The sequence below is a fragment of the Triplophysa dalaica genome, chromosome 12 (assembly GCF_015846415.1).
Source record: "Triplophysa dalaica isolate WHDGS20190420 chromosome 12, ASM1584641v1, whole genome shotgun sequence".
In the NCBI taxonomy this organism is placed as follows: Eukaryota; Metazoa; Chordata; class Actinopteri; order Cypriniformes; family Nemacheilidae; genus Triplophysa; species Triplophysa dalaica.
Window position 1 is genome coordinate 22,271,932 of NC_079553.1, and position 21,501 is coordinate 22,293,432.

Here is a 21,501-nt window from a genome sequence, read left to right on the forward strand (position 1 = left end):
GCTTCGGAAGTCGCCATCGGTTTTACTTCGGTATTTGGAAATGGAAATAGAATTTCTAATGAGAAAAATGTGGGCGTGGCTTTCGTCTTTCTACACAATTTGATTGGATGTATAAAAACAGCCGTTGCATTTTGAAATGGAACTGGCAGCAGATTGACAGTTGAAGGGGAGGAGTTAACAGATGCCCCGCCCAACACTGCAAAAAATTACTTTCTTAATTTGTATTTTTGTCTTGTTTTCCAGTACAAATGTCTAAAAATTCTTGAATCAAGATGCATTTTCTTGATGAGCAAAATGACCTTAGAAAAGAAAAAATATGAAATGTCAGTAAATTTGTGCTTATAACATGCAAAACAATCTTCCAGTGGGGAAAAAAAATCTTGAATTAAGGTTTACCTTGTTCTTAGTCACTAAACTCAAAATTATTTTTCATGCCCCATTGGCATTTTTTTTGCTTGTTATAAGAACAAATTCACTGAAAGTTCATATTTTTTTCTTGATGCATCTTGATTCAAGAATATTTTGACATTTGTACTGGAAAACAAGACAAAAATACTAAGTAAGAAAGTTTTTTTTTTGCAGTGAAGCCGTCTCACACACATCATTTGAGATGGATAGTTATTACAGGAAGGAAGTGCATTTTCAGATTTCATCTAAAGATTATGTATTTTAAAAAGAGAATGTCCCACATTGGTAAATTATTTACAATAAACACTGCAAGATTTCATGTGAAACTGGCATTGTAATTTTTTATTTCACTGGGACTTTAACAAATGTTCATAATATTAAGTCTAAACAAAGCCTGAAATACTTCAGATGTAATACTGATCATCCCTTATGAGAAGAAGCGGTATATCTTTATTTTTATTAACAGAATACTTTTAACAAATATAATGTTTGGCATTTTTCTTTTATATCTAACCATTTGAAATGCAGCCATTCAAACACGAGCCTGTTTTCTTATGGTCCGTTCTTTCTTCCTCATTACTAAAATAATCATTTATTGAATAGTGAGTAGAATGGTTAGATTCCTCACTGTTCCCGTCCTTGTTAGCGTTCTGTGTTCAGGTGTGGAACAGGGTGAAAGCTTTAAATACTCTGCTTTTCCAGTTAATAACAACAACATTGGCATCATTCCGGTTTGCTGCATTTGTTGCCATGGTACCATCCATCCAGCCACGCGGTTACCTGCTGGCAGCGGATGCGGTTGCCCTGGCAGCAGCGTGGCGTGGGTTGCGGTGCTCACGTTGCCTGGTTTGCTCTCTGTTGCAGTGGCACCAGTTGGGGTTGGGGATGGGCGTCGGCCGGGAGCAGCATCCTGGCGGAGTTCGGCACGCTGCACCTGGAGTTTCTTCACCTGTCTGAACTCTCTGGAAACCCCACGTATACAGAGAAGGTGTGAATTTTTTTCTGACGGTGTTGAGTTTAGCAGATTACAGGTCTTGAATGATTTTTTTGCTTGTGCATTTTTTTGTTAGGTGATGAACATTCGAAAGCTGTTAAACAAAATCGAGAAACCTCGTGGACTGTATCCCAACTTCTTGAGTCCCGTCAGTGGAAACTGGGTCCAGCGTAAGTCTTTTCAGAAATCCTTCAGCTCGACCGCAACAAATCTAAAAACATTTAAAGCATTGTGATAAAATGTGTTCAACAGTGCTCAGAGTGTAACGCTGATATTTGTGTCTGAATAAACAATAAAATTGGCCAAAATATTTAATACACCACCTGCGGTGGATTTGGGATGTGTACAAATCTGGATTTCACAGTGGCAAAAATGCGCATATTTAAAAGCAAATGATTAAAAAAAATGTAACATTTTGTAATTAATTTGGATGATCATAAGAATCAATAGTCTTAGCAGTGTTGTTCCGATTTGACGTAAAATATCCAGCAGAATATATTTTATTTTCTTCTAAAAATAGACTAGATTCTTCTGAGCATTATCTCAATAAACATCATGAGATGAATGCTGGCTTACATTTAAAACAGTTTTGAAATGACCTTCCAGTAAAACTCGTTCCGTTTTTCAATAATGTTATATTGAAATGATGTAGGCTCAGTTTGAATTTTCCTCCAAAATTTAATGTCAGGGATGTTAAGAGTTTCAGAGTTGGAAATGATTGGTTATGTTCACTGTACTGTTTATGTTGTTGTTTTCTTCACTCATCGCTGGTATGGTCAGCCATTCATGAACGACAGACTTGCAAGAGCACCTTTTGAGTTTCAGGATGCAATTACTCTGACATCTGTGACATCAGTTGAGCCGGCACGGCTCTTCTGTCTGACTCCAGCCAGAAGTTATTAAAATGATAATAAATCCCATTACCTTTCAGAAATTGAATCTTTCAGAATCACCTACAAAACGGGAGAAACATTCTCTTTTTCAATGAAAGGGCTGAATTTAATCTGCAATTGCAGCTCTAATTGGTGTTGCATGACTATAGCTAGTGAGCTGGAGAGAGAGAGATTGTGTCTTTCCACAACTCACTCGTTTTGATTCGCATGACAATCGAGTTTGGGTCGGATCTATTATGTTTTTATGATAATATAACTTATTTAGTCTTAATCGTCTGTGAAGCAAACATTACTGCACCTGTGCATTTAAATGAACTGTTTACTTCTCATGCTGATTTAAAAATGACATCACCTGTCAACATTTATGTGTTTTTAAGCTATGATGAGGCAGTTTTGATCAATTGATTCCAAAAATCTTATTAAATATTCAGAATGTTTGTGTTTCCAGGGATTAAAGTGATAAAATAGAAAGCTCAAAATATTTTTTTGTTTTTCTGAATTGACTTTTTCTAGGTAAGTGTTTAGGTTAAATGATCATTTTTGTTTTACTCTGTGAACTACTAACAGTATTTCTAGCAAAATTCTAATAAAATTGTTGTTTCTATTTGCGTTTAATTGCAGAAACTAAAAACTGGAGAAACAGGTGAAAATAACAGAAAAGATGCTTGTGTTTTTTCAGACCTCAAATACTGCAAAGAAAACTTTCTATGTGTTTTTAGAAAAAGTTTCAACATTCGTTGTTTTTTACAACCTGGATTTTGATGTGTCTTGTCATTCAGTCTTTCACATTGATGTTGGATGACTTTATGTCAGTCCTGACGTTTGATTTTGTTGAAATTTAAGAAACATTGGACTGAAATGACCACAGTACATCTCGAATTTATGTTTAAATTAACATCATTTTTTTCTGCGGCTGTATATTGTGTCTTGTTTTATTTTGGATGAGGACAAGATTTACATTTACATTTATGCATTTGGTAGACGCTTTTTTCCAAAGCATCCAAAGACATTCTTTTTATGTGCAATCCCTGGGATCTAGATTTGAAGATTTGAAGATTCTTTATGAGCACATAAGATTTAATGTGCTGATACAGAAATCTGCAGATCATTGACAAATACAAGATAACATGTTCATTATTATTTAATCTTATTATGCTACCACCAAGAGTGCATCATTTAATTCAAGTGTGTAGAACATGTTTTATTGATTTTTATTATTGTCTATCATTTATATAGCACTTCTCTGTCCCATTGGTTCAAAGCAGCTGTACAGCAAATTGAGAAATCACAGAAAGCGTGTTAAATCTATAACATACATATAGAATAGTATACATTGCATTATTGCAATTTTTTGTCCTTATAAAATGATTTTCATCCACACATGTATTCTTTTTTTTCTGAGACATTTTGTCAATATGCTCTTATTTCTTCTCTCTCTCATTTGCACAGATCATGTTTCTATCGGAGGTCTCGGCGACAGTTTCTATGAGTACCTCATTAAATCTTACTTGATGTCAGATAAGACTGATGAAGAAGCGAAGAGGATGTACTACAGCGCTATGGAGGTACTTTTATTAATGACTCAAGGGTTCGTTTTTAAAAGAATAACTCTCGGATGCTGATCGCTCAGTGCAGGAGGATACATGACGAACAGTATATGAAGGTCAATGATATCAGTTTAGATTCATGCTGTCTTCAGGTGTGTTTCTCAGATATTCTTCAGGATAATAAGAGAAACCAGTTAGTCGTGATGGTCTGTTCTGTTTTGGCGCTTTTCTGAACATGAAGACCCTGAAACGACAGAAGCGCCAGCAGGTTTATACACCTTCAGCCGCAGGAGTCTCTATTGATGAAACTTGACATCTCTTGTGATATACCGAACACATTTAAAGACATAAACGTCAACACCTGAGGCCATATGTGCATGTTATTCTGCCTTTATGTGCGCGTAGATTTCAGCTTTATTGAAATTCAGCATCGCCCTGATTCAAAGATGCTTTACAGACACATTAAACGACATGTGAACACATTTAAGCTTGCTGATGATATAAGTGACTGCTTGACGCTCTGTCCGTCTGACTTTAGTGTGATGAGAGACAAACACATTCAGATTAAAAATAATACGGATTTTGGTTTACAGAGAGCCAATAATCTACATTGATTTAATTATTGAATTTAGTTTTGACTAGAAGAAGAATTTAAAAGAAGATATGTTGAGAAATGAGGTTTGTGTTCATACAGTGGAAGTCAATGGGGTTCAGTGTCGACATTCTGCTTTTGTGTTCTACAAAAGAAAGGAAAGAATGTTCATTTCTCTTTCAGGCCATCGAGACTAACCTGGTGCAGAAATCTCCAGGTGGGTTAACTTACGTGGCCGAGTGGAGGGGCGGCATCCTCGATCATAAGATGGGTCATCTGGCCTGTTTCTCCGGCGGGATGATCGGCATCGGTGCTGATGACGCATCTCAGGAGAACAAACAACATTACCTGAACCTGGCAGCTGAGATCACACACACCTGTCACGAGTCCTACAGCCGCACAGGTGCGCACACACTCACAGAGGACAATCTTAGAGATCTGATGGAGTTCTCAGTTGTGTTTCTTTGTCAACTTAGTCTTCTGAAATTGCTTAAGAGAAATAAAAGCAGAAACAAATGATTTGTTGAAAGAGCCCTGTTGAAAAACAGCATGGTTAGGTAAGTTTTGAAGCATGGTTGCTGGTTTTGCTGGTTTAAGCTGGTCCCAACATATGCTGTTTTTTCAAAATGGAGTGTGTTGAATGTGGTTTGCAGAGGTCAAATAATCTGGATTTGAGTAAATGTGACGAGTTCCTATTAAGAACTTCAATAATATTGACTTTTGATTGCAAACTTGACAAATCTGAGCTCAGTTTGACACATTGTTGACATCTCCTCTCAAACTCTAACCACAGACACCATTGTGACATTTCTGACTCTTATTCTCAAGAGAAATATCTGAGACGCAGAAGAAATTGAAGCAAAAATTTCCATTTTCTCTCCATTGAAACGCACTGATGTTTAGGAGGAATCATCGAGATTCGAGAGGGATCCCATCCGTGTCTTTTCTTTCATATGAGAGCGTTCACATCTTAAGGGTCCTTTTGTTATCACACATGTCTGTGGTGTATATGGTTATGACGCTCTCTTGGAGGTCAGCTGTCTACGTAGGCAGCAAGATAGCTGAGTTTATTTCACAACAGATTGATCACGTCTTGTTTTCAGCCAGATAACAGATGACAGATAGAGTTGACAGACTTGAATCTTGATGCTCATAAGATGCTGTAAAACAATATGTAGTCAGTTTGATGGTGCTGTTAAGTAAGTGAGTGATCTTAAAAAACAGCTCCCTTTCGATCTGAGAGATAAACAGCCGGTGTCTTATCTTCAACACGCTTCCAGTTCACCTGACGTACAGAAAATCCAATGTGTGTCCTCTCAGATAGAGGAAGACCATTATTCTCCCAGAGACGCACAGAACATTCAACTGTGTTTTATCTTCACACATCGAGAGAATCCAAACGCAACAGATTTACGACCAGAACAACTCAAATACTTCATACCAACCCTGTTTGATGTCATCTCTCTAGATAACTTCTGACCCTACGTCTAATATAATCGATTGAGTTGGTTCTCATGTTTGTGTAAGCATTTATTTATTTCACATACACAAATGGTGCATCAAAAGGTTCTTCGATGCCATATAGAAGAGCCTTTTGGTTCCACATAGAACCTTTAACATCTGAAGAACTTTTCTGCTTCACAGAGGTTCTTTGGGGGCGAAAAAGGTTCTCCAGATGATAAAAAGTAAGAAAGAGACCTTTTAAGAACCTTTGTCTGAATGGTTGTTTGTGGAACCAAACATGGCTGTCAACCTTTTAAGCATCTTATTTTGTGAATAGAGCCTGCTGTTTGAGCATTGTGTTTTGAGGACATTGGAGGATTTCAAATTCTTTTAGTGTAAGATGGCTCAAAGCTGTGTTGAGTTTTTGATGTGATTATAATACAGCCCGCTGTGCGCAGAGACTCGGTTTTATTAAACAGATTTGGAAACACGCTTTTCTTAAGGATTTTTTGATCAATGTTGACAATAAGCGGTTCTCTATAAGTGCTCATCTATCACGACCAGTTCAGCATCATCCGCTATATAATCACAAAACCACACGTTAATACAACACAATCACGTCAGATATTGTTCCACACTGAAGTGGTGCAAAAGAGACACAGGGTTCAGACCAAACAAAGCAAAATCTGTATGCAAATGAACCTGTTTATTGAGAGTAGAGAGTTCTCTCCGACCGGGGCCGGGTGTAATTTTAGATTTACGGTGTGTAATGGGATGCGTTTTGTTTTGCTGTTTTATAATCTGCTCTGAAAGCTTTCTGTTTTTATAAAAGACCCGCACTTATGAACGTACAAACTACACACGTTTAAATAATATTGATCTTTTATGAACAACAAGTTTTTTCCCCTTGCAAGAGCAATGCAAATGTAATAGCATGTAAGTTTAGAAGTTACAGAACTTTCTTTCTTCAGCTTTTCTGTTCGTCTAGGAGTCCATGAATAAATAGTTTAAGCTTTACTTTGATCTCCTATTTCCGTTTAACGGCTCTGAATTCTTTCCAAATGATGCTTGGCCTTTATCGGTGTAGTTTTTGTTTATAATCTTTATTTTTTTTTATTTTGTAGATTATTTGTGCAGGTCTTGGGTTGTAGTCCTGTGTGGAAGACTTTCGGAAAGCTTCGTGGATTATTTCTTATAGTTTGACTTATTACATCATATTTTAAATGTGCTTTTCAGAGATAAGAGCTTTTTTAATTCTCTCATGGACCTCAATACAGCGGCAATTCCTTTTTATCTGTATTTTTCTAAATGTTCTTAAACATCCCACTCAGCAAGATAAATTTACTCAAGAATCAAAATTGTGAAGGAAATTAAAGCAAATATTGATATAAGTGAATACATTTTGAATGTTTTTTTTATATATTAAACTTCAGCGAGCATTTTCACATTCAATGATGCTGGTGAGCAGAATTCTTAATGTGAAGTGATGCTACAGTCTGTGGTGACGTCCAATGAAAGTGAGGAGTGAAGGTCACATGATCTCATAATGCAAACACCTGCCAGTTGCCAACAGCACTGATGTGTCATATGAAAGCAGAACACACATGTTGGGTTTAAAGACACCGTATGGATTTCATGTTGAAATGTGTTTCTGTGTCAACAGCCACTAAACTGGGACCGGAAGCGTTTCGCTTTGATGGAGGAGCAGAAGCGGTTGCCACACGACTGAGTGACCGCTACTACATCCTGAGGCCAGAGGTCATCGAGAGCTACATGTACATGTGGCGTTTGACCCATGACCCCAAATACAGAGAGTGGGGCTGGGAGGCAGTGGAGGTGTGTGAGAAAAACACTTCAGATCGAACCTCACAAAACATGCTCATGATGCTGGAAGTGTTTCATTTTACTACAAGAACATCTGTTGTGTCAGACAGACAGTTATTTAGCAGCGCTGGGGTTGTTATCACGTTAACATATTAATTTAATAACTAAGTATTTTATCCGTCTTTTTAAGAAGGCTATTATTTTATTTTGAAAGTCTGTTGCTCACTGCCTCTCAAACGTACAGACAAACCAGGTCTCACAGAAGGGGTTTGATTTTGGCTTGGGATGGGCGTCACCACACGTATCAACCATTGAGAGCATTTGGGGTTGGCCTAAGACTGCTGAAGTGTGCACATGAACCACGAACACCAGAACTGAATGGAGAAATCAGAACTCTTACATGGACATTTCATTTTAAATCTCATCCAGACGGCGGGTTTGATAGTACAATTCCTCCATTTTGTCTCCTTCAGCCATGGGCTTAACTATCAGTGCCCTCACCACACAAGACGTAATATTCACGGGTGTTAGAGGCTTATGGGCTGTATCCATCAAGGCCCATTTACGGGCCATAAACACTCATTCATATTAAAGGAATTGTGTCTCCTTATATGAATTGTTAAGATAAAGAAAAAAAAGTAGAATACAATAATTTAGTTACTAAAGATGTGTTTTAAAAACACTTTAAATAGAGTACGCTTTACACTTTGTGTTGAAAGAGAGATTATATACAACCAATAATATCAATGATCATTATAACCAATCAAACTAGACAGAACGTTAATGCCCTCACAGTGGCAGATAGCTTTGGTTTTATATTTAATTTGATTACAATAATATTTAAATTGAGATTTACAAGCAATATTTTAATTTAAAATTGTTAAATGCTGCAGAAAATTCCTTCATTTTAATACAATATATTGTGCCCTATTTTTATAGATTATTTGTGTAGCAGTACTTTTGTCCACAATACACAACATTTAAAAAAATTTACACTAAACAATGCGATTAATCGTGATTAATCACAGAAAAGTAATGCCATTAATGCGATAAAAAGATGTACTCGTTGCCCAGCACTTTTAGATAGATAGACATGTACAGATGTGTTAGACAGACAAACAGTTATGTTGGGTTGATAAGACAGATGTGTTAGACAGACAGACTCATAACAGACTGACAGACAGAGAGTTATGTTGGGTAGATAGACAGAAGGCCCAATTCACAGTTCGCGTCTTTTCCGCTCATATTCGTCATTTTAAATGTATACGCTCGGCATGCACATTTTTCTAGGCGAGTCGCCGCCATATTGAGATGGAAATAGATCAACTTTTTTTTTTATTATTGAGACAGAGGCACAGCTCGCGTTTTCCACACTGTTTTAGACGTGAAATGTGAATCAGGCCACATGGACAGGTGGATGGATATGTTAGACAGACAGAGAGTTGTGTTAGACAGGTGGATGTGTGCAGGTTTATGTCATTAAGTCACACTGGTAAATGAATGTTTAGTTTAGTTGTGTGATATCATTATGATATGTGATGTGTTGTGTTGTTTTAAGCGTTTCTCTTGTGTTGTCAGGCGTTAGAGAAGTACTGTCGTGTTGAAGCAGGATTCTCAGGAATCAGAGATGTGTACTCCAGCACAGTCAGTCATGACAACATGCAGCAAAGCTTCTTTCTCTCCGAGACCCTCAAGTAAGAGAAACACCACGCTCACCAAATTACACCTTCAGCTTTCAGTTGAGGAAAACCTCTTAAAATCGTGTGATATTATCAGATTTGTTAACCCCGTGTTGGTGTGATCACAGATACCTGTACCTGCTGTTCTCGGATGATGACCTGTTGCCCTTTGAGGACTGGGTCTTTAACACGGAGGCTCATCCGCTGCCCGTCATACGCAAGAGCTGTCAGCAGGAGCACAACACCAGACAGACGTCGCTGGAGTAATATTGACCATTCCACACACACACACACACACATGATAATGCAGGGCCTGACGTGGACTGTCAGTTTCTCTCCTATGAAGGATCCGGTCCTCTTTACGCTGTGATTGTGAATCTCTGAGCCGACACGGCACTTTTCTCCTGTGGACAATCAGTGACACGTGACTTTCGTGAGACGAGAACTCTGTTTTCTTTGCTTCTTTCCTCCGTGAGGAACACGAACGGCCCCGCAGCCGTGGAGGGTCATGGCGAGCGACAGAAAACCACTTTTCTTCACGTCCCGCCTGTAATTTATCTTTTTCCCTTCATCCCTTCATCGTGTATTCTGTTCTCACCTCTTCTGCCAAAGCCTTTAGCGTCTTATTTCTGTTTCTCTCCCGGCATTGATTTGTTCTTATGCGGTTTCATGTCCAATTTCGTTTTGTTTTGGAGGCAAAGCGAGGACAGGGGTATTTACAAAAAGTTTCCTTTGAAAAATGTGAGCGTGAAAGGTGAAATATGAGTTTTGGTTCAAGAAGGAATGAGATTGTTTTATGATGTGTTGTTTTGTGTTCGAGTGAGTCGTAAATCTCCGTTCTGTTTTTTAAAGACCAATAGCAGAACACAGACGCACTTACAGCATGTGACCACTAGAGCGGCGCCATCACCATCAGCCCTTTATCATATATTCAAATATGTTTAGATGGATATTGCAATGTCTTTTTTTAAACATTGTAGAAAACAGATTATTTTAAACCCGGTTTTCACTCTTCTTCAGAATCTATGAACATTTAAATCCTTGTGTAGTGTTCAGGTTTATATTAACAATAAAAATGATTTAAATAACTGGGTCATTTCCACCTCACACATAAAATAAACATCTTTTTCACTTGTATGATCGATTCTTCTTTTTTTTTATAATACCACCTTTATTCATAATGTAATGGAACTTGCTAGTAATCGGATTAAAGTAAATATTTGTGCTTTATTTTTACATGCAGTTTATTGATTTAAGAGATGAATAATACTGTGGGTCCACTAAACCTGTGAACAAAACATGAACACCACACCAGGGTTTTTTGGCTTATTTTGTTCACAGCTATCAAAGAAAATGTAGCTCATGAAAACATTAACGATGTGAATACATAAATGATTTTAAATCCTCAAAATGATGTTGATTTCATCCAAAATCATGTCAAAATCATGTAAGATCTGCAGATACCAGCTTCCAACACTGTTGAGTTGAAATAATGAAAATCGTGTTTGTATCTTTTTAAGTCATTAGAAACATTAAGAAAGGTTTTTTTTAGCGATGGCACGCAGCTCTACTGGTCACAACGATCTGAAAACATCCATGAATGTACAGATTAGCATTACTGATGAATGTACGCATGTGTGATTCATTCAATTCATTATTCTGTCATTTCTCTCTCTTCTAATTTGTATGGGCGTTTGCTAAAAATTTTAATTTTCCTCAGCTGTTTCTCTAAAGGTTTTGATAACACTTTTTTTGCACTATGAAGTGCTTGCCATTGTTAATTTTTACATCTTCTGTCTCTCATTGATTAATATTTTCAAGTACTGGTAAAAGATATGTGGCACTTTATACATTTAAAATGAGTGCACAGAAGTTGTACGTGTCTTTCTTTCACACACTAACGTGTTTTAAAATATTTGGGTTTCTGAAGCTTTACATCATCACATTACTGCATCACAGGTTTTGCTACTTCGCTGGAGTAGGATTTCTTTTAAATACATTAAGGAAAAGTTCTGGCAAAAATTAAAATTCTGTCATCATTTACTCACTCTCAAGTTGTTCCAAACCCGTTTAAATGTCTTTGTTCTGCTGAACACAAAGGAAGATATTTGAAAGAATGTCAGTAAGTGAACAGATCTAATCCACCATTTACTGTCATATAGCGAAAATAAATACTATGGAAGTCAATGGGGGATGAGATCTTTTTGGTTATAAGCAATCTTCCACAATATTTTCTCTGTGTTCATCAGATCAAAGAAATGTATACAGATATGGAACAATGGAGTAATTGTTGGCAGAATTACATTTATAAACTATCCCTTTAAGGGCACAAATCAAAGCAGTGCAGTTTTTGGTATAGTGAGCACTGTTGCATTTGTTTTTTAAATTAAGATATTTATTATTAAACAAGAATAATACAGTAACATTGTTCCAGTAGGGTACAATGTATTGCCATGAATTGACTTTGTTACTTAACATGAACAAAACACCAAATATTAATATAAGATCATGTTCATTTCAACATTTACTAATAAATAAATTCGCAATTCGAAATCACTTGATAATGCACAATGAACCAGTATAGCGGACATAGAGATAATACAACCTTCCTGGAAAGTGTCAGAATTCAAATAATGTGATTTTAAGACCTTTTAACCCCATCATAAATACACATAAGATATTTTTATCTTCATTTTATATTTAGGGAATTGATAGGAGGGAAAAAGATGGCTCTGCATACAAGAAGGAAGTCATGTGACTGGAGGGAAAATGCGAGAGAGATATTTATAATGTCACTTAAAACACAAAGTGAAACAAAATGAATTGTTCACAGTAAAAATGAATAATGTCATTTTGACATGTTTTGTGATGCATTTGATTTAAGAAACATTCAAGTCATCTCAACAGAATGACAACCTTTCAATTCAGTAGATTTCAGATGTGAGGATGAGGAAGATCTAAAGATCTTCATCTTTATCATCGGCTCTCTGTATACTCCGAGTCCAAGGTGTTTGGTGGAAACGTGTCCTGCTATTTTCTCGCCCTATACCGTCATGATGATGTCATCTGAATTTAGAGCCGTTGTTAATGAATACATTTATTTAGAGTTTATGAAGACTAATTATTTTTCCCTTTGAAATGACATGCACCATAAATCATTCCCAACTACCAGGAGGTGTAAAGAAAGTAATTGGGTCGTTTTTTATTTGAAATTGACTTAAAAAACCTATTACCTGAAGTTGAAAACATTTTCAAAGTTTAAAGGCTGTGCAGGAATAAACAACACATGGTTTGAGATTACAGTTTAAGAGCAGCGATGTCGGTGTGGATGTTTGCTCTCACCTGTAATTGATGAAGATCATTCACAAGACATTTCCAGTAATTAACAACAAAATGAATGACTGACTTAGATGTTCTTCAAATATATAACAGAGCACATGCATTTGATTCCTTACAGCCCAAAGCTTTGTGTTTATTACAGAACTATGATTTATAAAATCTGACATGTTGTTTGCTCCTCTCACAACTAGTTTATCACAGTTATGTTCAATTGCTCTTAAAGTTAAACTGGAAAATTAAGTCATAAGGGATTTAATCTTTCTTCATCTTTATTAAAACATAACTTTCAAAAATCAAAAATGAGCAAGATTGTGCATAAATCTGTGGCTAATTCGTATGAATTCATACTATCTGCTTTTGTCGCATTTCAATTCAATATTATTTATATAGAAATTTTCACAATGTTTTGCTTTACATACATCATGATTAAAAAAGGGAAGAATTATAGACAATATATGATATTAAGAGCCATGATATTATTGCAAGTATTTCGATATGCAATGTACACTGATGAAACGTAACAGCTATGTTGTATTGTTGGGACTGTCAATTATGAAGTCTAAGTATTTTCAGGTATAAAGAAAATATCAAATATCAGCAATCTCCCAGTGAATAAGCCAGTGGCAACGGTGGCAAGGAACCAAAACTCCACTATAGATGTATATCTAAAAAAAAACCTTGGAGAAGCCAGACACACTTCTCCTCTGGGATAGTGAAACTAGAGAATAATGAATCAGTGCTGTAAACTGTGATGATGACGGTTGTGTTTGGTGGTGGAGCTTCATGCTTGCTTTTCTTTTATAACTCTACTTTTCAAATGTCATGAATTATGTAAACAGGACAGGGATAAATATATTTCATCATCAGTTAACAGCAGTTCTGTCTTTCACAAATGCCTTAGTAGCTTCTGAATGGGCAACCAAAAGCGTTTATCAAGCATAAGATATTTTGTGTTCAGCTGAAGAAATGAAAGTAATATACATCTGGGACATCATGAAAGGTAAGTCAAATTTGTGAAAATTCTTAATTTAACTTCATTCTTAATTTTAACATTTTATAACATGTTTGTTTTAAGATTGACTGCATGTTTGCTATGTATGTTAATATGTTCCTCATCTTACAACACACAGGATACCATCAGGCACTGTCCAGATGTGTGTGTGTGTGTGTGTGTGGGGGTGTGAGTGTGTGTGTGTGTGTGTGTGTGTGAGTGCGTTCGTGCATTTTAAAGAATGATTTGTTTCCTAGCTCCAGGCTTCCTGTGACCCTGTGGAAGATGAGCACCTTTACAAGATGAATAAATGTATGTGCTTCATTACGATTTTTAATAAAATGCAGTATAGTGAACTTCAATGGACTTCATTTCATATCTTGCAGGTGTGTGTGTAAAACACACACTTCTCTCTCATTTCCGGTTGTCTCTGGCAATGACAGAATCAGACAGACAGGTTAAATTATGCAGGAGTCTTCCTCGTTTCTCCTGCTTTTCTTCCCGGGCCGTCACGCTCCCCGGCTCTTTATTCCACACTTTCTTCTCACATTGTGCCTGCACGGTTTCATGGCTTGTTGAGCATCGTCTCAATTTTCTCTCAGGGTTACTAGTTGGAAAAAAATAGGTTGAGAGAGGGAGAACGTTTACTCTGTCAGAACAGCGCTGGTTAAAGGCACAGCACAACCAAAGGCTGAATCACCCTTGTGTCATTGAAAACCTCTGTGACTTTATATTCAGACTTCATAACATCTCGAGCTGATCAGAGAGAAGCATTTACACATAAAATAATATGGTTTAAAACAACAGCAGTAAATAGTGAGTCTTTTTTGTTTTGGTGAACTGTTCCTTTAAATTCTTTTGATATGTTTTCATCACTTGTTTTGTTTGTGTGGTGTTTGTCCGCAGGTCTGTTTTTTGATGTTGGAGGAAGATGCTGATTTATTATTCTCTTTGATATCATTTCTCTATGTAGGCAAAACAAAATGATTCTGGGTTTGAGAAATTCTCATGTCAAGCAAAATGTATAAAGAAACATGAATTTGAGACTTTCATCAGTTCTCCAAACATAAAGGTATGAGCTATAAATTGGTATAGTCATCACTTCACAACATCTCTTTTATTTCACTTTAATGTCCATCAGTGTTACGGTGGAAATGATGTAGGATGTAGAACATTAAAGGCTTTTTTAAGAGCACAGATTTGCTGTTTTTTAAATGACCTTCTCATACATGTGTAAGATTTACTGTCGTTCACAGTCTTCAGTTTCTCTCTTCACGTCTCTGTTTGTGTGGGTGATGATGATGTTACAGTAGATGATCGATAGGTTTGGGATTTGTACGTCTGGTTTCAAGTGTTTCATCCATCAATGGGAAGCAGTGGAACACCTTCATGTTTCATCTGTCGCACTGATCCTCATATGATTTGAGAAGTGATGATGAATCACATATTAAATAATCACCTGCCGAAACTCAATGCAAAGCTCTGAACCCGCTGACTTTCTTTTTCTCGCTTCATTCGTCAGCATTCGCGATGTTTCTGTTCTTTGAACTCGATTGAAACTTTGTAAGAAGGCAATAAAATGTACTTGAATTCAACACATACCGTCATTGTGTTTTATTTTGCATTACATTACTAGTTAAAGTTTACAACGCAGAACTATAAGTTTTTTCAGTTGGTTACTGGTAGGTAATGTAGTGTTATTTTTATTTGTAATGTCTTGTGTTCTTCAGGTAACTGGAGGAAGACTGTAAGTATACCTTGTTTATCAGGGAACGTTTGTTCTGTAGAGAAGATAGAAAATAGTTCATAAATGAATAATCACACATGTCCTCAGTGGAGATTCATATCTAGAAAAATGATTTTCAAACTTAAAAGTTGAATAAGAAAATCCTTTCATCAATTATTCATCCTGGTGTCATATTTTAAACCTGTACGATTTTCTTTCTTCTGCAGGACACAAAAAAGATATTTTGAAGAATGTGATAATCAAACACCATTGGTCCCAATAGTGAGGCTCAACGTATTTTTATATACAAACCATGGAAGCGATTAAGCATTTTAGTCTGTGGGGTTTTTGAGATTTTGGTAAATCGTCTGAAGTAAGGTCTGTGGTAAAGGAAACCTCTAAATATTTTCACGTTTTTATTCTATGATATAAAACACACCAGTTGTGACCCCGCTTGTGATTTTTTAAACCCTTATTGTGTCTTAAAAACGGCGGTTTGAACCAAGTTGCTAAAAGCGAATACTGCCTTTGGTGTGGACGTTGGATCTCATCTCGCATATAAAACTCACAAATAATGCAACACGAGCACAAATCTCTTCAAACGTAGATGCGGATTCATTCACAGAGTAATTACTCAACAGGGAACACATTTTTAATCAAGTTTGAAAAGTTGAAAACGTTGTGTTAGTTTGTAAAGGTAATCTTGATAGACAAATCGTGTAAACATCATGAACCTTAGTTAAACACTGAGCTTATTTTCTGCGGTCTTCAAAAAGTCTAAGGGAAGAATGCAAAGGCTTTCGGTGAAGGGAACCAGCAGTGCTTTCTTCTGGGTTAAACTACAAAAATACGTCATCTCTGAGCCTCTCCATTGACTTCCATTGTATAAACACAAAACCACTGATACATTTCTCAATATATCTTCTTTTGTGACTCCCATACAGGTTTACAACCACATGACGGTGAATAAATAATGGCAGAATTTGTATTTCTTTATGAACTATCCCCATACGTATGACTCTCTTTACCTTTCTATGATGTTTTTCATCTCTCTATGTTTTTGGTTTCTGATGTTTCTCATCGTTTTGCTCTTGATTTCCAGTTTCTTTTACTCATTTCTGAGTGTGTTTTCCTGCAGCTCAGTGAATACTAAAGTATTACCTGTCATTTCATCACCTCCAGTGATGCAATCTGACAAACATGAACAAGTCCACGGTGATGCTTCTGGAGACATTCGTCAGCTCAAAGCATCACATATCGGCAGAAGCTTCAACTTCAAACCTCACCGCCTGCTGGCACTCAACATCACTGCTGTACAAACTGTCAGCATCTGCATACTAACAACACACCTCGGGCCAAATCTCATCTTCTCTCTCTTCTCTTTTTTAACCTAGTGAATGTTTTTGCATTTTTATCATCGGTTGTTTTCGTCCAGCTGTCTGTGTTCTGTAACCACACAACGCTATCTCTATTCTGGAGCAAACAGCTGAGTTTGACTTTAAACACGGGTGTGGATGAAGCGAGACCTTCTCAAACAGACGGGCAGCACCTGATGTGGTCATTGTGCCTGTGGGTTGTGTGACAGTAATGAGAGATTTGAGCGACCTGTGGTTAGCTGGCAGAACCGCGAGCATTCTCATGTCCTCCAGACGTCTGTCGAGTTGTGTTTCCACTGTCTTCCATTTCAATAAAATGAATAATCTAGGCTTGTCTGCATAGTAAACCATGCGGTTTATAAACTCTGTGGTTGTTTTAAGTTCTGTTTGTGGATCAAAAATTCATATTATATTGGTTTTAAGTGTAACTTTTGCTGTCACTCCACCTGTTAAACTTCCCGTCTGAATCACTTGTGTAATGCTTTGTTCATTTTTAATTGACATCTCTGATTAATTCCACACAGGCCTTAGGGTCCATGAATGAATGTGTCGCGTGTATTATCATCAGCTCATCATTTCAAACATACACCCTCTTATTGCTTTTTAATATGACATTAATCACTTCTGCATAATTCATTAAGTAGAATAAATCTGTGCGGTTTAATTGTCAGTATCTGTCATTAATGTCACTGCATGAAGTTTATTCATTCTGAGGTTTTAAATCGATATTATTCTGTTTGTGTTTTATGACTTTTCATAAACACACATCAGACCAACAAAGATAAAGTGAATATCACTGCAACAGGGTCATCTTGTTTTCCAAAGTCTCATTCTCTTATTTCTGTAACTTTCATATTGCAGTTGTTTATTTCGATGACATCATACCTGAAACTGAACAGATTGTGAATTTGATTAAAGAGATTTATTTCTGTCTGACTTCACACATCTTAAAACACACAAGTTACAGTATATTGACTCTGTACATGATGTTTTTATTTCTGGAGTCACTGTCAGCTGTCAAGATCTGTTTTGTATGTCTCTCTTGTCTTAAAAGAAATGAACAAATGGCTGGTGATGCTATTGTATACAAAAATCCTAAAGACACAAATAACATGTGCTGTAAAGTTTTACATTGAATTGTTACATCTGAACATGCTGCTCTCATTTGGAACTGAAGTTAATGTACATCTACAATGAGATTAAATCACCACGTTTATGTTATCACCACTAAAGCTGAATGGGTCACAATGTGCAATTTTAGGTGATATAGGAAATATTCACTGTAAATTTTCAATGAAATGACAGATAGCAAATTTTATTCACTTTATTCTTGAGTATAGACACTCCCATTTAGAAGTGATTTGAAGTACAAATATGTTTCATTAATCTATTCAAACTCTATTAGATTAATTCATTTCAAGATTTTACGTTTGCTCAAAAATGTTTTTCATGTGTGTATCATTTAAAAACTGTATTGATTCAAATGCATAATTTAAGGTAAATTGTTCAATTTTTGCAAATGTAATTTGTTTAATCCCAGTTTAATATTGCACAGCAATGTCAAAAACCTTTGAATTCTTACAGTAACCTTTGAGTTTCTTATTGTAGTTTTGCATAAAACATTGAATCTAATAGAATAGAATTCCAGTTTGCATACATTAAAAACACATACAAAACACACAACATTAATAAAACTACTTAAAACTTCTTCTGTGACTACTCGACATGCAGGCAAATGAAGTAAAAAACATAAATACAAATAATAAAAAATAAAAATAAAATAAAAATAAAAAAGACTAACCCTCTCAGTCAGAAACGGGTGGCTTGCCCTTAGAGATAGGGTGAGAAGCTCGGTCACTCGGGAGGAGCTCAGTGTAGAGCCGCTGCTCCTCCACATCGAGAGGGGTCAGCTGAGGTGGCTCGGGCATCTTTTCCGGATGCCCCCTGGAAGCTTTCCCAGGAAGGTGTTCTGGGCATGTCCCATCGGGAGGAGACCCCGGGGAAGACCTAGGACACGCTGGAGGGACTATGTCTCCCGGCTGGCCTGGGAACGCCTCGGTGTCCCCCCGGAAACGCTGGAGGAAGTGTCTAGGGAGAGGGAAGTCTGGGCATCCCTGCATAGACTGCTGCCCTCGCGACCCGGCCCCGGATATACGGAAGAAAATGGATGGATGGATGGACTAACCCTCTCTCTCATTGTTCATCGTTTCTGTATCTTGTGTCATGTGGGTGAGTTCCTGTTCTAGTCTAGTCTAGTCTAGTCTAGTCTAGTTTAGTTATTTGTATTTATGTCTTATATTTAACTTTAGTCTTGTTTAGGTGTAGTTAGCCCTTTTCCTGTTTCCCTGTATGTTATTTTGTTTAACCCCCCCGTGGGTTTTTGTTTTGTTTTGTCTTGTTTTTATTTATTATTAAAGTCTTAACCCCTTACCTCCCTGTCTGCACTTGGGTCCTCTGTCTCTCACCTTCACCCATCCCGAGAATCATGATACATTATTATCTAGATATTTGACTATCATCTAAATGCTGATCATCAGTATAAACAGGTTTTCTATTCAGTTATATATAATCAGCCCTTCAGCGTAACAATATTCAGATTTTCCAATCAAAAGATAATCACTTTTGTAAAAATGATGATGAAAATTAAACTGTGATCAATCTTTAAAAGTACTATGATGTAAAAATGTTAATGTAATAACTGTCTTTTTTCTTTCATTCTGGGATGTCATTGATAATTAGGTCTCTGATGACATATAGCAGCCTGAGGCGCGCTGAAGCCAGAAGGTTCTGATCTGAGGCCAGTAACACTTATTAAAAAAGCATATTTGATTTGTACAGCAAAACGTCAGTGTGTTGGACGTGATGGGATGGCGTGTGGAGTTCAGGTAATGACAGTGATGATGATTCTTCTTTAGTCATTTGCATGTAAATAGGCGTCTTTACAGCGAGCTCGCTGGTGCGAAGTGTAACAATGTGATTACATGTTGCTTCACTGCACGAGCTGCTCTTTCTAACCCAATGAACAGTATGTTTTATAGACCTGTGGGCCACAATTACAGCTCAGGACATCTACATGCTCTAAATAGACAGAGAAATTGGCCTCTTTGTTCAGGAAAGCACTTTATGCCAGACTGCGCTCTTATTACCAATATATATCCTGCATTACTACTGTAATTTTACAGACCGACTGCTTGGAGAAAAGATGATTTGAGGTAAGAAAAGACAAGTTAGTTCAGGAGACAGCAGAGTTTTAAAGCCTGTGAAATCCTGAATGCTAAACATGCCTTTTATATAAATTACATTCAAAAACACCAATGACGAAGTCAATATCTCAATTATTTCTCCTAGACATTATTTTTCTTGTCTGCAATCAAAAGTCAATATGATGTGAACTCAAACATTTCTCATCAAATTTACTCAAATGCAGATTATTTTACCTCGACAATCTACAGTACATTAACAATTACTCTCTCATTTGATTCTCTTTTTTTCTCTGTTTAGGGGAAACATCTGCGAATTAATAACGAAACACAAACCGGCAATAACAGCATAATGGATGTGACATTAAAGCACTCAGAGAATGTAACTTGTTGCCGATATACTGAACCATTTGATTATATGTGACCCCGGACAACAACACCAGTCTTAAGGGTCAATTTTTTTTCAAAATTTAGATATTCACATTCTCTGAATTCCAAATAAATATGCTTTTCCTTGATGTATGGTTAGGATTATGGTTGGAATATGACAATATTTGATTGAGATACAACTATTTGAAAAAATCAAATACTGAGAAAATCTCCTTTAAAGTTGTCCAAATGAGGTCCTTAGCATTGCATATTATTCAGGAAAAAAGTTTTTAAACATTTCCGGTAGGAAACTTACAAAGAATAATAAATCATAATCATGAACATCAGAAACATATCAGTCTATGCACAATTTTTCTATTTCAAAAAGGGGAATAAACTTGCGTTATGGATGTGACAAAAAAAGGATACGTATTTTTGGAGACAACAAACTTGGAGACAAAAAACTGAAGGATTTCTGTGAATTGAAATGCACAAACTAAAGGAATAATACCCAACAAATGAAGCAGGGTACCTCTTTATAAAACAAAAAATAGTTACTTTATTTTAATTGTAAATTGTCCATTTATGAAGATTATGTACCATTATGGTAGTGACAATTACGGTGGCTGCTAGGTGCCACAGAAGAAAACAAATGCAAATAGAAAAAACACCAGCAAAATCAGAAAGCGTCTTCATTAGTTTGGCGACACAAGCCCTGCAAATACTCACAATACAAACAAATACAGAAACGCTCTGCAAGTGGCACAAACGACAAAAACTGATGCACCTGGCAGGGACACGGCATCAATTCACTGCGTTTATACTGAACAATGAACAATTTAACAAAGTAAAAGTTAAAGGCTGTGCTTACATTATGCTAACATAAGTTTCTCCCAGGGACAGTCAAGTCAAATTTAAACTTTCATGTAGATTTATGCATTTGGCAGACACTTTTACCCAAAGCGACGTACATTGCATTGTATTATACGTTTTGTTTCTGAATATGTGAAATCCTCTGGATCGAACCCATGACCTTGACCACAGAGCCGCAGGAAAATGAAAGGCAGCTTTCGCTTAGTTGTTAAAATCGGGCAGGAAATAATATCCAAAGGGCTAAAGA

The 21,501-nt window shown here is 36.6% G+C and overlaps 1 protein-coding gene across 2 annotated transcripts in view; it reads left to right on the plus strand.

Moving 5' to 3' along the window:
* The window catches only part of LOC130432760 (mannosyl-oligosaccharide 1,2-alpha-mannosidase IA), a 133,747-nt gene extending 122,519 nt beyond the window's left edge, over window positions 1-11,228 (plus strand). The window contains exons 6-12 of one of the 2 annotated variants that reach the window (XM_056762256.1): window positions 1,269-1,396; window positions 1,479-1,572; window positions 3,745-3,860; window positions 4,618-4,837; window positions 7,541-7,713; window positions 9,280-9,395; window positions 9,509-11,228. In XM_056762256.1, the coding sequence (XP_056618234.1) occupies window positions 1,269-1,396; window positions 1,479-1,572; window positions 3,745-3,860; window positions 4,618-4,837; window positions 7,541-7,713; window positions 9,280-9,395; window positions 9,509-9,647 (986 nt within the window). In that variant the 3' untranslated portion in view covers window positions 9,648-11,228. The remainder of the gene's footprint in view (window positions 1-1,268; window positions 1,397-1,478; window positions 1,573-3,744; window positions 3,861-4,617; window positions 4,838-7,540; window positions 7,714-9,279; window positions 9,396-9,508) is intronic. The other variant, XM_056762257.1, reaches the window with a different exon arrangement.
* Window positions 11,229-21,501: the final 10,273 nt, after the last annotated feature.